The 15,266-nt window shown below is 51.1% G+C and overlaps 1 protein-coding gene across 2 annotated transcripts in view; it reads left to right on the forward strand.

Moving 5' to 3' along the window:
- Window positions 1-15,266, forward strand: part of aarsd1 (alanyl-tRNA synthetase domain containing 1) — a 111,350-nt gene that overhangs the window by 60,429 nt on the left and 35,655 nt on the right. For both annotated transcript variants that reach the window (XM_072487285.1, XM_072487284.1), the window contains 3 exons: window positions 9,686-9,814; window positions 13,197-13,356; window positions 14,397-14,454. In XM_072487285.1, the coding sequence (XP_072343386.1) occupies window positions 9,686-9,814; window positions 13,197-13,356; window positions 14,397-14,454 (347 nt within the window). The remainder of the gene's footprint in view (window positions 1-9,685; window positions 9,815-13,196; window positions 13,357-14,396; window positions 14,455-15,266) is intronic.

The raw sequence follows: 15,266 nt of genomic DNA on the forward strand, positions 1-15,266 counted from the left end.
ACGTATTTTGTTTTGTTACTGTACAAAAACATCCCTTGCTGAGGTTCCAGGGAGGAATGTTGCTCTTGAGCAGTTTCCAAGAAATACACAAAAATAGAGGGAGGAAAGAACAATACTTTGGTTTTTAAAGGAGCAAAATTGCTGACACTAGTGTTCTGAATACATAAATGGCCTCCAAGCATTGGACTAGGCCATGATCCACAGTGGCGCATTTCATGTGCCAAACCACTTTAATACATTTAAAAAATGAGAATGTGTACAAAATGGAGAATTACACTAGGAATTGAATATAAAGCCTAATGAAACTCACAGAGAGGAATTATGTGTTAATGTTTCAGGTAAGGATCCTGCTAGTGTTGAAATGGCTGATACTGCAAGGCAATTCTCACAGCACATGGTTATTGAACTAGTCACTCTACATATGTGCACTATTGCACAAAAACATAAACATGATGCACCATTTGAACAGAATACAAGATCCGCGATTCTCCGATATCGGCGCGATGTCCGCCGACCGGCGCCCAAAACGGCGCAAATCTCACCTGCATCGCGTTGCCCCATACGTCGCAAAGTCTCCGGCCCGGAATGGGCTAGCAGCGACGTGACGGGATTCGCGCTGGCTCACGTGGTTCACGCCGCACGGCGTGATGGCTTATAAGGACGCGCTGCTCCCCCCACCCGACCAGAAGACCCGACCAGATGGCCGCTAAATGCTCAGCACCGAGGTTCCAGTCCCGCGACATTGAGGCGCTCCTGGACGCAGTGGAGCAGAGGAGGGAGGCCCTGTATCCCAGACACGGCTGCAGAGTCGCCGTACGCCACAGCCGGCGTCTGTGGAGGGAGGTGGCAGAGGCCGTCAGCGCTGTGGCCCTGACACCACGGACAGGCACCCAGTGCCACAAGGAGGTGACGACCTCGTCAGGGCAGCCAGGGTGAGCCCCCGCCCGATATCCATATCCTCCATATCCCCCTCCCCCATATCCCCCCTCCCCCATACCCCCCCTCCCCCATATCCCCCTCCCCATAACCCCCTCCCCCATAACCCCCTCCCCCATAACCCCCCTCCCCCATATCCCCCCTCCCCCATATCCACCCCTCCCCATATCCCCCCTCCCCCATATCCCCCCTCCCCATATCCCCCCTCCCCCATATCCCCCCTCCCCCATATCCCCCCTCCCCCATACCCCCCCCTCCCCCATACCCCCCCCTCCCCCATATCCCCCCTCCCCCATATCCCCCCTCCCCCATATCCCCCCTCCCCCATATCCCCCCTCCCCCATATCCCCCCTCCCCCATATCTCCCCTCCCCATATCCCCCCTCCCCCTCCCCCATATCCCCCCCCCACATATCCCCTCCCCCACATACCCACAACACAGCTGTCCCGGTACAGCAGGTGGAGGTAGGAGCAGCAGAGGGGCTGGGCGGTCGGAGGGCAGCCCGGCGCATGCGAACATCTGCCGCCCAGATGGATCCCGGGTTCCTGGAGTTACCACACCCACCCATAGGTCCGATGCAACCACCGAACTTGGGATGAGCGAAGAGGGTGACGGCCAGCTTGCGGCGGCTGCAGTCGTAGGTGGAGGAGGCCACCCGCGTCCAGGAGCTGGCAGTGGTGCCGGTCATGCGTGCCACCCAGGCCGACACCGCACGGGTGGCGTCTGCGGTGGAGGCAATGGGTGCGACGGTGTCAGACATTGGGAGCGGTTTGCGAGGCCTGGGGCTTTCTTGTGTAGGCGGCGTCTGTGGCCCAGGACATGGCTGCCCTCTCACAGGAGGCCATGAGCCAGCGCCAGCGGCAGATGGCAGAGGGGCTTAACTCCGTGGCCCAGTCTCAGCAGGCCGTGGCCCAGTCTCAGCAGGCCGTGGCCCAGTCTCAGCAGGCCGTGGCCCAGTCTCAGCAGGCCGTGGCCCAGTCTCAGCAGGCCGTGGCGCAGTCTCAGCAGGCCGTGGCGCAGTCTCAGCAGGCCGTGGCCCAGTCTCAGCAGGCCGTGGCCCAGTCTCAGCAGGCCTTGGCCCAGTCTCAGCAGGCCATGGCCCAGTCTCAGCAGGCCATGGCCCAGTCTCAGCAGGCCATGGCCCAGTCTCAGCAGGCCATGGCCCAGTCTCAGCAGGCCATGGCCCAGTCTCAGCAGGCCATGGCCCAGTCTCAGCAGGCCATGGCCCAGTCTCAGCAGGCCATGGCCCAGTCTCTGCAGGCCATGGCCCAGTCTCTGCAGGCCATGGCCCAGTCTCTGCAGGCCATGGCCCAGGCTCAGCAGGCCATCGCTGAGGGCATCGGCGCCATTGCCCATGTGCGAACCGGCGTCGCACAGTCACAGACAGGGTTTGCCAACCCCTGAGCTCCATGGCTGCAAGCCTGCAGACCCCTGTCGATACCAGCACGGGCCTCCAGGACTGGCAGCACCAAATGTCGGGGGATGTCGGATGGCCAGTCCGTTCGCATCCCCCACCCATGTAGTGGCCTGGGTGCCATCGGGCACCCCGAGGGAGGAGGAGGTGCTGGGGCCCGTTCCGGGTCCCATTGTAGGGGAGGTCCCGGAACACCTCACACCTCGGGCTCCCCCCTTCCGTCCCGGGTGCATCGGGTGGGCAACGGGCAGGACAGGCTGGCAGCTCGCCATCCCAGTCGCCCGGGTCGCAGCCTGGCCCATCTAGGACAGGACGCCCCAGGAAACGGCCGCCAAAGGAATCCCGTGTCAGAGGGCAGGAATCGCAGGACTCCACCTCCAGATCTGCTGTACCGTCTGGGGAACCACCTAGGCGTAGTCAAAGGGCCCGTAAGGCCAAACAATTAGACACTGAGTAAGTTGGCACGGGTGCAGGGCACAGATGAGTTTTAGGGGCTAGGGCACGTGCATGAACTCCTTTCGTTATTAAAGTCAATGTTACACCTACAGAAGCTGCATTTGTGCTCTGTCCAAAGCGTGCGGGGGTGTCATGTACGTTGAGCGCAAGTGTGTGTCTGAGGGGTGGTCTTACCTCAGCCCCAGGTGGGTCTGCCCCCTTCCCCCTGGGCCGCCATCAACAAAGCCCCGGGCAGAGGACGGGACCGTGCACTGCAGTGTCACAGCCGCATGCAGGGATGGTCCGGGTGGATGGTGGTACTGTGGCCATGGGTCAGACATCGTCCAACGATGTGGAGCCAGGAGCTCATCGCAGAGCGGGTTGTCATCATCCTCCATGGCCTGCAATAGACACGCGTCCACTGGCAACTGTGTGAGCCCGGCCGTTGTGCTGCAGGTGGATCGGCAATGGGGGGGGGTGTGCATGCGGGTGGGGTGGGTGGGGTTGGGGAGGGGGGTGGTGTGCATGCGGGTGGGGTGGCTGGGGTTGGGGAGGGGGGTGAGGGTGCTGGGTGGGTGAATGGGTGGGGGGTGTGGGTGGTCGGGTGTTGCCATGGTGTGCGGTCTGTGGCCATACTACCCGATTCCCACGCCCATCTAGTCAGTGAAGCGGGCGGCTATCAGTCTGTCCCGTGCCCGCTGGCCCAGCCGGTAACGATGGACAGCCACCCGCCCATGTCTAGCCTGTCTGCCCTGACCATTGCCCCCATCCCCCTCATCTGGGGAGGACTGCGCCTCTTCCTGCTGTTCCTCCACTCCGCTGTCCTCTGCCTGCGGCACATCGCCCCTCTGCTGGGCTATATTGTGCAGGACGCAGCACACTACAATGATGCGGCCAACCCTATCTGACCGATACTGGAGGGCGCCCCCAGAGAGGTCCAGGCACATGAAACGCATCTTCAGCACGCCAAAGCACCTCTCTATCACTCCCCTTGTCGCTACATGGGCATCATTGTAGCGGTTCTCCGCCTTATTGCGTGGCCTCTGTATAGGCGTCATCAGCCACGATTGCAATGGGTAGCCCCTGTCACCCAGCAACCAGCCCCTCAGCCGGGGATGGCGTCCCTCGTACATGCCAGGGATGTATGACCGCGACAACACGTATGAGTCGTGTACACTGCCCGGGTAACGGGCACAGATGTGCAGGATCATCATGCGGTGGTCGCAGACCACCTGTATGTTCATCGAATAGGTCCCCTTCCTATTGGTGAACATGGCGCTGTTATCTGCAGGTGGCCGCACGGCAACGTGCATCCCATCAATCGCGCCCTGGACCATGGGGAACCCGGCCACGGCAGAGAGGCCCACGGCCCGGGCATCTTGGCTGGCCCGGTCCACAGGGAAGCGGATGTAGCGGTGCGCAATGGCATATAGGGCGTCTGTCACTGCCCGGATGCACCGATGCACCGATGTCTGCGATATGCCGGACAGGTCCCCACTCGGTGCCTGGAATGACCCCGTTGCAAAGAAGTTCAGGGCCGCCGTAACCTTGACGGACACGGGGAGAGGGTGTACCCCGCCAGTGCCACGTGGTGACAGGTGTGCCAGCAGGTGGCAGATGTGTGCCACGGTTTCCCGGCTCATCCGGAGTCTCCTGCATTCCCGGTCCGTGAGGTCCTGGTACGACAGCCGGGGCCGGTACACACGGGGCGTCCTCGGGTGCCTCCGTTGCCATGGGGCCGCGACGTCCTCCTCCCCCTCCTCATCCTGTCGGGCGGGTGTCCCTCCAGCCTGGTCGGCTGCCGCCTGCCCCTCTGCGGCAGCCTGCGCCGCCTCTCTGGCACGCTCCTCCTCCTCCTCCTCATCGAGGGCAACATGGACATTAGCAGCTGCCGCCATGGCGGCCAACATCGCTGGCTGACCGGAAAACATGACGGCCTGTGGGTGGGTGGGAGGGGGTTTGGGGGAGGGGGGGGGGGAACGACGACATGTCATCATTGCCCATACCCCCTCCTCCCCCCAGCCAGGTGGCATGGACCGCAGGGTCCGACTGTTGGAGGCTGGCACCTGGCCAGGTGGACCAACTCACTTGCCCTCGCATCCCCCCCCCTCCCCGGCACGCACCTCCCCGTCCCTCCCCGGCACGCACCCCTCCCCGGCACGGACCCCCCGTCCTCCCCTCGGCACGGGCCCCCCCGTCCCCCTCCCCGGCAGTCATCCTCCCGTCCCCGGCACTCATTCCCCTCCCGGCGCCCCCCCCCCCCCCCCCCCCCCCCCCTCCCACCTCCCCTTACACACACCTCTCCCTCTCACATACAGACTCCGGCCACGCCATCACCTCTCCAGCGGCCAACCATCCAGGCCGTCACCCACCTCCACACTGGTCGGCGTCAACCTTGAGCACTGGTTGACGCCGATTGAAAGGTGTTTTGATTTACGCCGCGTGACCATGGGACTTTGGCCAATCCGGACGGGAGTATATCGGCAGCCCCGAACTCCATTGCCTCGCGCCCACCCGTGCCAATCTCCGAGGCGTGCGGCGCGATTGATGCCCCACCGGCTTTTCTCCCTTCGGAGAATTCGGCGGGCGGCGGGGGCGGAATTCACGACGGCCCACGGCGATTCTCCGACCCGGTGGGGGGTCGGAGAATCTCGCCCGAGGTGTGGAAGTAATTTTAGTTTGATCTCAGTAACAGGCAAGTTATTTGGGTGAAGTATGTTTGCGTGAAAAAGCTGAACGGGGTTTATTTAATGCCTCGGGGGCTGGTTGGGGGAAGAAGCCTTCCAGTGAATTGATTCTATTCAATTGCTTCTGAAAGAGAGAAATTACTCCGGTGCAGATGCCCAGTAGAGATCCTGGAAATACCGGTAACTAGGTTTCATCCACCAGATCGTGGGCTGATAGTTTAATGTTGGCGTCAGAGTTTGTAACATCTGTGTGAAGGGCTGGGAGGCGTTCGAACAGATTGGGCTGAGCATTCGAAAAACAGAAAAATGCTGCAAGTACTCGGGTCTGGCAGCGTCTGTGGAGAGACAAACTGAGTAAATGGTTCAGACCAATGACACACTGATTCAGTTTCTGTCGACACAGATGCCAGGCTGACTTGCTGAGTATTTCCAGCATTTCCTGTATTTATGTTAGATTTCCACCATCTGCAGTATTTTCATCATAGAATTTACAGTGCAGAAGGAGGACATTCGGCCCATCGAGTCTGCACCGGCTCTTGGAAAGAGCACCCTACCCAATGTCCACACCTCCACCCTATCCCCATAACCCAGTAACCCCACCCAACTCTAAGGGCAATTTTGGACAGTAAGGGCAATTTATCATGGCCAATCCAGCTAACCTGCACATCTTTGGACTGTGGGAGGAAACCGGAGCACCCGGAGGAAACCCACGCACACACGGGGAGGATGTGCAGACTCCGCACAGACAGTGACCCAAGCCGGAATCGAACCTGGGACCCTGGAGCTGTGAAGCAATTGTGCTATCCACAATGCTACCGTGCTGCCCTTACTAGTATTAGTATTTTCTTACTAGGATAATAATTCTGCACTTGCTTTTATTCGCTGACTTCTGTGCTTTGGTTTACTTGACCTTTGAAAATCTACATTTAAAATATAAATGGTGTAATTTTATAGTTAGGGTAGCACGGTTGCTTCACAGCGCCAGGGTCTCATGTAATGGGCGAGGGGCAGTTACTCAACTGTGATCTGTCAAAGGGGTTGTCAGAACATTGTTAAGCCCAATGCACTGGCGGGCAGTCGACTTGGACCAGGTGGTATTTCACTTTCCTTTTGCAGTTTTAATTTAGTTTCTGCTGCGTCAAACATTTCCTTCACCTTTCTTTGTGTTTCTTTGCTTCTGCTTGAGCTGTACATTAGCTGCTCATGTGGCTTTTCACCCACTCACCCGTTTATGCTCTTTGTAATAAATGCTGGAAGTACTCTGCAGGACAGGCAGCGTCTTCGGGAAGAGAAAACCAATGTTCCAGATCGAATGGCTTTTCATCAGAACTCAACGCTTTTTGTTGCTTTCACTTCATTTGCCTTTTCTTTTTTTAAAATGTATTTTATTACAAACATGTATCAAAACAGGTTACAATGAACAAACACAGCGGGAAACACGCTTCCCTACAAGCAACTATACAGCCTGTACAGATTTTCCCTCTTTTTCACCCCCCCCGCCCTCCCGCGATGAACAGCCCCTCAAACACGGTCACAAACATCCTCCACCTTTCCTCAAACCCCCCTGATGAGCCCCTTAACTCATACTTTATCTTCTCTAATTGCAGCATGTTGTACAGGTCACCCAACCCAGTCGCTACCCCCGGTGGCCATTTGCCTTTTCTATCTCATTGCTGATCTTGCCGCATGTTATAAGGACATAAGAACTAGGATCAGGAATAGGCCATCTGGCCCTCGAAAACATTCAATAAGAACATGGCTGATATTTTGTGTACCCAGCTGATCCGCCATGGGAGAATAAATCAACGGTTTAGCACTGTGGGCTAAACAGCTGGCTTGTAATGCAGAACAAGGCCAGCAGCGTGGGTTCAATCCCCATATTGGCCTCCCCGAACAGGCGCCGGAATGTGGCGACTAGGGGTTTTCACAGTAATTTCATTGAAGCCTACTTGTGACAATAAGTGATTATTATTATTGAATCTCCTGTGCACATCCTCCAGTGCGAGTACATCCTTTCTCAAGTAAGGAGACCAAAACTGTACACGGTACTTCAGGTATGCCGTCACCAGCACCCTATACAGCTGCAACATAACCTCCCTGTTTTTAAACACCTTCCCTCTAGCAATGAAGGACAACATTCCATTTGCCTTTTAAATTACCTGCTGCACCTGCAAACCAACATTTTGCAATTCATGCACAAGAACACCAAGGTCCCTCTGCACAGCAGCATCCTGCAATGTTTTACCATTTAAGTTAGTCCCTTTTGCTGTTATTCCTACCAAAGTGGATGACCTATCATTTACCGGCAGTGTACTCCATTTGCCAGACCTTTGTCCACTCAAACTATCTATATCCCTCTGCTGACTTTGTGTCCTCTGTGCACTTTACTCTACCATTCATCTTGGTGTCATCTGTGAACTTTGACACAACACTTTAAAAAAATAAATTTAGCGTACCCAATTAATTTTTTCCAATTAAGGGGCAATTTAGCATGGTCAATCCACCTACCCTGCACATCTTTGGGTTGTGGGGACGAAACCCACGCAAACACTGGGAGAATGTGCAAACTCCACACGTACAGTGACCCAGAGCCGGGATCGAACCTGGGACCTTGGCGCCGTGAGGCTGCAGTGCTGCCCCTAGTGCTGCCCCTTGACACAATACACTTGGTCCCCAAACCCAAATCATCTATATAAATTTTAAACAATTGCAGTCCCAAAACTGATCCCTGAGCCACATCACTAGCCATTGATCACCAACCAGTAAAACACCCATTTATCCCCACTCTTTGCTTTCTGCCGGTTAACCAATCCTCTATCCATGCTAATACACCACCCATAATGCCATGCACCTTTAACTTATGCAACAGCTTTTTGTGAGGCACCTTGTCAAGTGCCTTCTGGAAATCCAGATGCACCACATCCACCTGTATAACAGTCTTTTTTCCAAACTTACCAAAATGTCTTTTATTAACCAAAAGTCTGTTGTCCACCATGCTTGTAATGTTCTCAAAGAATTACAATAAATTAGTTAAACATGACCAGCCTTTCATGAACCCATGCTGTGTCTACCCAATGGGACAAATTTTCCCACTACAGAAGTTAAGCTAACCAGCCTATCGTTACCTGCCTTTTGTCTATCTCCTTTTTGTTTTATAACTTTAGAGTACCCAATTATTTTTTCCAATTCTGGGGCAATTTAGCGTGGCCAATCCACCTATCCTGCACATCTTTTGAGTTGTGAGGGCGAAACCCACGCAGACACAGGGAGAATGTGCAAACTCCACACGGACAGTGACCCAGGGCCGGGATTCGAACCCAGGTCCTCAGCGCCGTAGGCAACAATGCTAACCACTGTGCCACCGTGCTGTCCTCTATCTCCTTTTTTAAACAATGGCATCGCATTTGCTGTATTCCAATCTGACGGAACCACCCCGGATTCCAGCGGATTTCGGTAAATTACCACAAGCCCATTTGCTATTTCCCCCGCCATCTCTTTTAGTACCCTGGGATACATTCCATCAGGGCCTGGAGACTTGTCTGCCTTTATCACCATTGACTTGCCCAACATTACCTCCTTAGTGATAATCCTTTTTTAGATCCTCACTTGCCATAGCCTCCTCTCAAAAATATCTCACAAAAGTTCTCTTGTATAGATTTACACATCAGTGACCACACTAAAACCCTCTCCATGATTGGAGCAATAGGTGGTTCTCTTTCCCCCCCCTATCCCCGCCTCCTCCTTTGCTCTTTTCTTTTCAAATGTCTGCAAGGTGTAATTTGAACTGTTATGTCAAGTGCAGTTTCAATATACATCTTGTCAAGTATACAGGATAGAACCTGCTGCTGTGCTATCAGGGGAAGGCCTTAGACTGTGGTCTTTTGAGTTTTTCTGACGGCTTGACGCCAGTTTAGTGTGTCCCTCAGTACCCAGTCCTGGTTCTCGGAATGTGCCAGTCTCCAGCGCTCGGGTGTTGACAGCTCTATGCACTGGAAGACCAGGCTTTGGGCAGAGTAAAGATCATCTTTCACCAGCAGCTGTTGTTGTTCGTCTGAGCACGAAGCCCTGGGAAGAACCTGTAGAACATAAAAGTCTTTCTTCCAGACTTACCAAAATGCTTTTTATTTCTTAACCGAAAGTCTGTTGCGAAAGACTCGAGCTGTTGCTCTGTTCTTGCTGCTTGTGTTTTAACTTCCCCTGCTTTTTATTTCAGTTTGAGACCTTGGTGGTGTCGTGTACTCCAGCAGAGTTGAAAATCACTGTTAATGGGAAAAAGGAAACTCTGAAAGGCTTTGATGTGATCCTTGAGGACACCTTGCTATTTCCAGAGGGAGGTGGACAGGTCAGAATGATTTATTTTCCTAAAGGATTGTGTTTGCTCGTGTCGGAGTACGGTTGGGGGCGCAGAGCACTTCCTGCACGTATGTAGATGCAGTGTCGGAATGTTTAAAGTGAGCAATGTTTTTAAGTGCATCTTTGCCTTGTCACAGGATGGGTGCATCCACCACCGTGCAGGCCGAGTGCACGTGTGCATCGGTTCCTCTCTCCTTACAGCCAGCAGTTAGAATTGCAATGTTCTCAAAGAATTGCACGATTTTAGGCAGGGCTTCTCAAACCATTTTGGTTGAAAGGCGCTTTTCAAATTGATTGATAATGACTCCATCTAAATTCTAATACACACTATGAATATGCTACATGTAAAGAGTGTTTTAATGATACATTTAAAAAAAAAACAGCTGTTTACTTAGAGGTTGCAATGTGATGGGTGTGTCTGCTTAACCCTGCAAAGTCTTCAGCAGGGGCATAGAGAGGACAGGGAGTACTGGGGAAGCACAGCCAGGAACCCAGAGAGAGTACAAAAGAACAAAGAAATGTACAGCACAAGAACAGGCCCTTCGGCCCTCCAAGCCCGTGCCGACCATGCTGCCCGACTAAACTACAATCTTCTACACTTCCTGGGTCCGGATCCCTCTATTCCCATCCTATTCATGTATTTGTCAAGATGCCCCTTAAATGTCACTATCGTCCCTGCTTCCACCACCTCCTCCGCTAGCGAGTTCCAGGCACCCACTACCCTCTGCGTAAAAAACTTGCCTCGTACATCTACTCTAAACCTTGCCCCTCTCACTTTAAACCTATGCCCCCTAGTAATTGACCCCTCTACCCTGGGGAAAAGCCTCTGACTATCCACTCTGTCTATGCCCCATATAATTTTGTAGACCTCTATCAGGTCTCCCCTCAACCTCCTTCGTTCCAGTGAGAACAAACCGAGTTTATTCAACCTCTCCTCATAGTTAATGCCCTCCATACCAGGCAACATTCTGGTAAATAAACACTGGGAAGAAACATGGGAGTTTTCAGTCAGAACCTGACACTTTGCCATTTTTTTGGGAAAATTCCACCCACAAGCTTCAGACCAATGTCGTCTCCTCAAAAAGAAAAAGTGACATGACTTCCTGGGACAGGCAAAAAAAAACCAGATCAAAATCCAGGCAATTTTGCAGAAAGCTATTTGGGGACTTCCTCTGCAACCCTTTTTGATAATTGAAACTAAATCAGGACATCACTCTGGCCCAAATAATATATCTTTTGTGGTGGCAGTTTAACTGCAGTCAGATTAGAGATTAACAGCATCAGAAGTGAACTTGTCTGCAATTGCAGGTAGCTTTAAACTCATTTTGAAGTCTGCGATGCGGTCGTGTAATTGTAATCTCATGATGTTTAGATGATAGCAGAATGCTGGATGATTTCCCAATGTTGTTGCTTAGCAGCAAATTAGATTGAATACACTTTTTCTTTGTACTAATGACCCTGTTTTCTTTCTGTTGCAAAGTCCAGATTTTATTTTCACTTTTAGTCATTCATTGCCTTTTCAAAGATGCACGTATCATCACATTAATGTCCACAGTGTACACTGTTATAATCCTAGACCAGCCTCCCCCCCCCCCCCGGCGCTTTGGTAAGATCTGGTCAAGGACCAATAACGGTTTTAAAGTGGACAAAGTTTGAGATTCGAGGCACTTTCTCAATAAATGAATCAAGCCACAAGATTCCATGTGTTTTAAACAAAACAAAAATAAACTTTACTATACAAGATCAGATTCAGGGTTACTATGCGGTCCTTGTGAATTTACAGGCAAACTATGGTCGAATGAACCACACTGCACAATAATTGGCATGTGTACCCAAGATAAAGTCCGTAGATTCTCAACACCTACCCACATTTTGGTAACACTGAGTCAAACAATCTCCCTGAATCTCTGTCACGGGATTCCAGTCGTCACCTTTAATGACCTAACCTAGGCATTCTCTCCACCTCGCAGGGTTTCAATCTCGGCGCTGAGATTCTGTTCTGTTTCCCTGAATGTGCACTTGAGCCCCACACACAAGCACCATCTTGGCCCTTTGGTCACACCGAGCAGAACATTAATGTCCCCTCTGCCTGCAGCAGGGAGCCACCAGCCTTCTTGGATCTTCAGGGTATCTCTCCCTAGTCCTCTTCGAGTCTGCTGCCCACAGCCCTTTTCCTGCTTGCAGGCTGTTTCTCTGCTCCTCTCTTTTTAACTTAACTGGGAACCTTTCCTGTTCCTGTCCTCTCTCTGGCACTCTTCTGGGATCTCTCCCCGTCCCATTTCCCTTTGGGACCTCTCCCTGTCCCCTGCCTGGGACACTTGTTGGCAGTGATGTGCCGCACCCCATCTTATGACCCAGGCTTTTCACATCATTTTCATTCATGCACTTGGCCCAAAGAAACTGTAGAACTGTGCATGTGCAGCCCATTCCTATCCTGGTGCTTGTGCAAAAGCTCCCAGGTCAGGTGGCAGTTAAAGTTCCTGCTCTCAACGAGGTACATGTAGTTTTCATATCAACATGCCCCCTAGACCTTGCAGCTAACTTTGGAATTGCTGATAAATTTAAAGGGTCTACTTGACCACTGTAGCTGTGGAACTAGATCATCTTCAGATCTGCATTTTGTTGTTTCTTTCACTTCCTGCACCTCGTGATACACGAGGCGGACTTTCATCTGTTTCCATAGCAAGATTTTGGATCAAGTCGCAGGCCTGTCTCCAGCGGCTTGTAACTTGAAGGGCACCACTCCGCATCAAGCGTGGCTGACCAGGAGTCTCTCCCACACTTACCACCAGCCATTGGCATGTTGGAAGGATTTTGCAGGTTGATACTCAGCCTATTGGCTGCGCGATGAATCCACCTTCCTTAGCCATCCTGGGGTGGGACTTGAACCCGGAGCGTCTCGCTCAGAGGCAGGGAAGCTACCCACTGCGCCACAAGACATCCATTTCAGATCAGTGAGCACAATCCTGAATAGAGTCTTAAGCTTAATCATAAACTGAGTTAGCTTTCATTTGAGGCTAAGTGAGCCAGGAAATTTACATGGGGGCCACTCAGGTTGATTGTTTGGAGCCTGTATTAAAGGGAATAAAATAAATATTAAATCAGCGATAGAAAGAACGTGCTGCCGTGTTCTCTTGTGACGATCTGACGACCAACGTTGCTCTGATAGGGGAACCAGCAGCCCGAGGTTCATGATCATATTATAGACTTTACTAATGTAGATTGGTAAAACAACTTGCATTTGGTGTTCGAATATTGCAAATACTTTAATTATTGGTAGAATTGAATTTTTGCCTGAGCTCAAAGCAATGCAAGATATATATATATATATATATATATTTTGAAGACTTCATACAATTTATTTCTTAAAGCCAGACGACCGTGGGCTCATGAATGACATCCCTGTGTTACGAGTGACACGACATGGGCCAGAGGCTATTCACTTTGTGCAGTCGACCTTGGAGCCTTTGTCTATTGTTCAGCTGAAGATTGATTGGGAAAGACGATTTGACCACATGCAGCAACATTCAGGTACTCAATTAGCCCTTTCAATACAATCCTTAAGGTGTGTTAGGTTTCTCTTTAATGAATCACTCATTTTATTGCTTCAAAGCGGGAGCATCCTCCTTTCCCCCTGTTCTGAAGATCCCTTTTTATCAAAGAGAAATTCATTTTGCACAATTCTTTTAAGCACCAAATGCTGCTTATTTAACAGAGCTGGGCTGCTGTCACATTATGACCAAGTAAAAGCTGATATCTCAACGGGACTGATTAGTTGCATTGTTCAGTAAATTAAATGTTATCTATGTTTATACTCCTCTGATGCCTAGAACACACACACATAGAAAATGTTTTGCTCAAATGACATGCATTCCATGTTTGACCTGTATTACGTTGGCTAGATAGAGAAACTGCAGGACCCTAACATTTTCAGCTGTTCCGGCTGACTCCTGAATAACTCACAGGAGGATCTGATGGAATGATTCTAGCTTTGCTGGGTGTGGGCTAGCACTGATGTTTCTGGACTGGCATGTTGGGGATCCCATATTACATACTCAGCATAAGGGAGTGGCGGGGACTGTGTGCGTATTGGAGTTGCCAATCCACAGGCTTCCTTTGGGGCCTGACCACTCCAGCCCCCCCTCCCATCCCCAGTTTGACTCGGGACCCACTGGTGGTTGTGAGGCCTAACACGGATGTAGGAGGAGATCATGGCTGTGGTCGCCATTTGGCCAGCCAGATGATGTTCTTTGTCCTGAAGTGACCTCTAGTTTTCTGAAGGAAGTGAAATGTCAGATCCTTCCCCGATCCTGTGAACATTAACAAAATACGTGCGAGTGTTTGGTTCCGGCACATTTCAACGATTACACTGTGAAGCCTTCACTGCTGATTTTGCAGCCTGTGCATTTTTTAGATATGTTGTCAAATTTTGGCCTGATATCTTCTAATTACTTAACAAGCTTTCAGTTTCTAAAAAAGCTTATATTTATTCCAATTTCATTTTCACTTTTGATGATTGACACTTTTATTCAAGAATAAATGTGTATTTTTTTTATTAAATTTTGTTTCAGGACAACATTTAATTACAGCCATAGCAGATTTGATGTTTGGTTTCAAAACAACCTCATGGTAAGCATAGAATTATTATAAGAGTTATAAATGTACAGAACTATTTCCTGATTACACCTATATTATATTTTTCCTCCTGTTCATTGTGAGGGAAGACTATTCGGCCCGTCAGGCCTATTCACATCCAGAGTTGGTGACAACTTTCCTGTGCCAATTAAATGCTCCTCTACTTTAAGAAGTCTGACAACACCAGGTTAACGTCCAACAGGTTTGTTTCAAACACTAGCTTTTGGAGCTCCTTCCTCTACTTTAAGGAATAGCAACTTCTCCAATGATGGTTTTGTGGTCATCATTATTTTTATTGGATTCAAATTTCACTTTCTGCCGTGGTGGGATTCAAACCCAGGTTCATGTATTACCTTGGGCCTCTGGCTTACTAGTCCAGTGACAATATTGCTAAGCCGCCACCTCTCAGACCTGCTTCTCTGAATAAAATCAAACCCTGCCCCTAAAATATTTCTAACCTTTAATTCCCTTTCCCAACAGATGTTGATTCTGCTCCCTTATTAAAGGTGTCAAGAACATTCCGAGACGACTTCCTCCTCTAAAATAAAGACAGCAAGTGCTGAAAATACTCAACAGGCTTGGTAGCATCTGTGTGTGTGTGTGTGGGGGGGGGGGGGGGGGGGGGGGGGGGGGGGAACAGAATTAACATTTCAAGTCGAATATGGCGCATCTGTGATATTTTACTTGTTCCTTTCCAAGTTTTGACTCAAATGTCCACTATTCTGGGAGCTGGTAGATTTATTTTCTTGTTCTCTAATCTTGCCTCTGAGTTGGCCCACTAGTCTTACGCTCAGTGCCCAAGTCAA

Source organism: Scyliorhinus torazame, chromosome 21, assembly GCF_047496885.1.
Source record: "Scyliorhinus torazame isolate Kashiwa2021f chromosome 21, sScyTor2.1, whole genome shotgun sequence".
NCBI classification, from domain to species: Eukaryota; Metazoa; Chordata; class Chondrichthyes; order Carcharhiniformes; family Scyliorhinidae; genus Scyliorhinus; species Scyliorhinus torazame.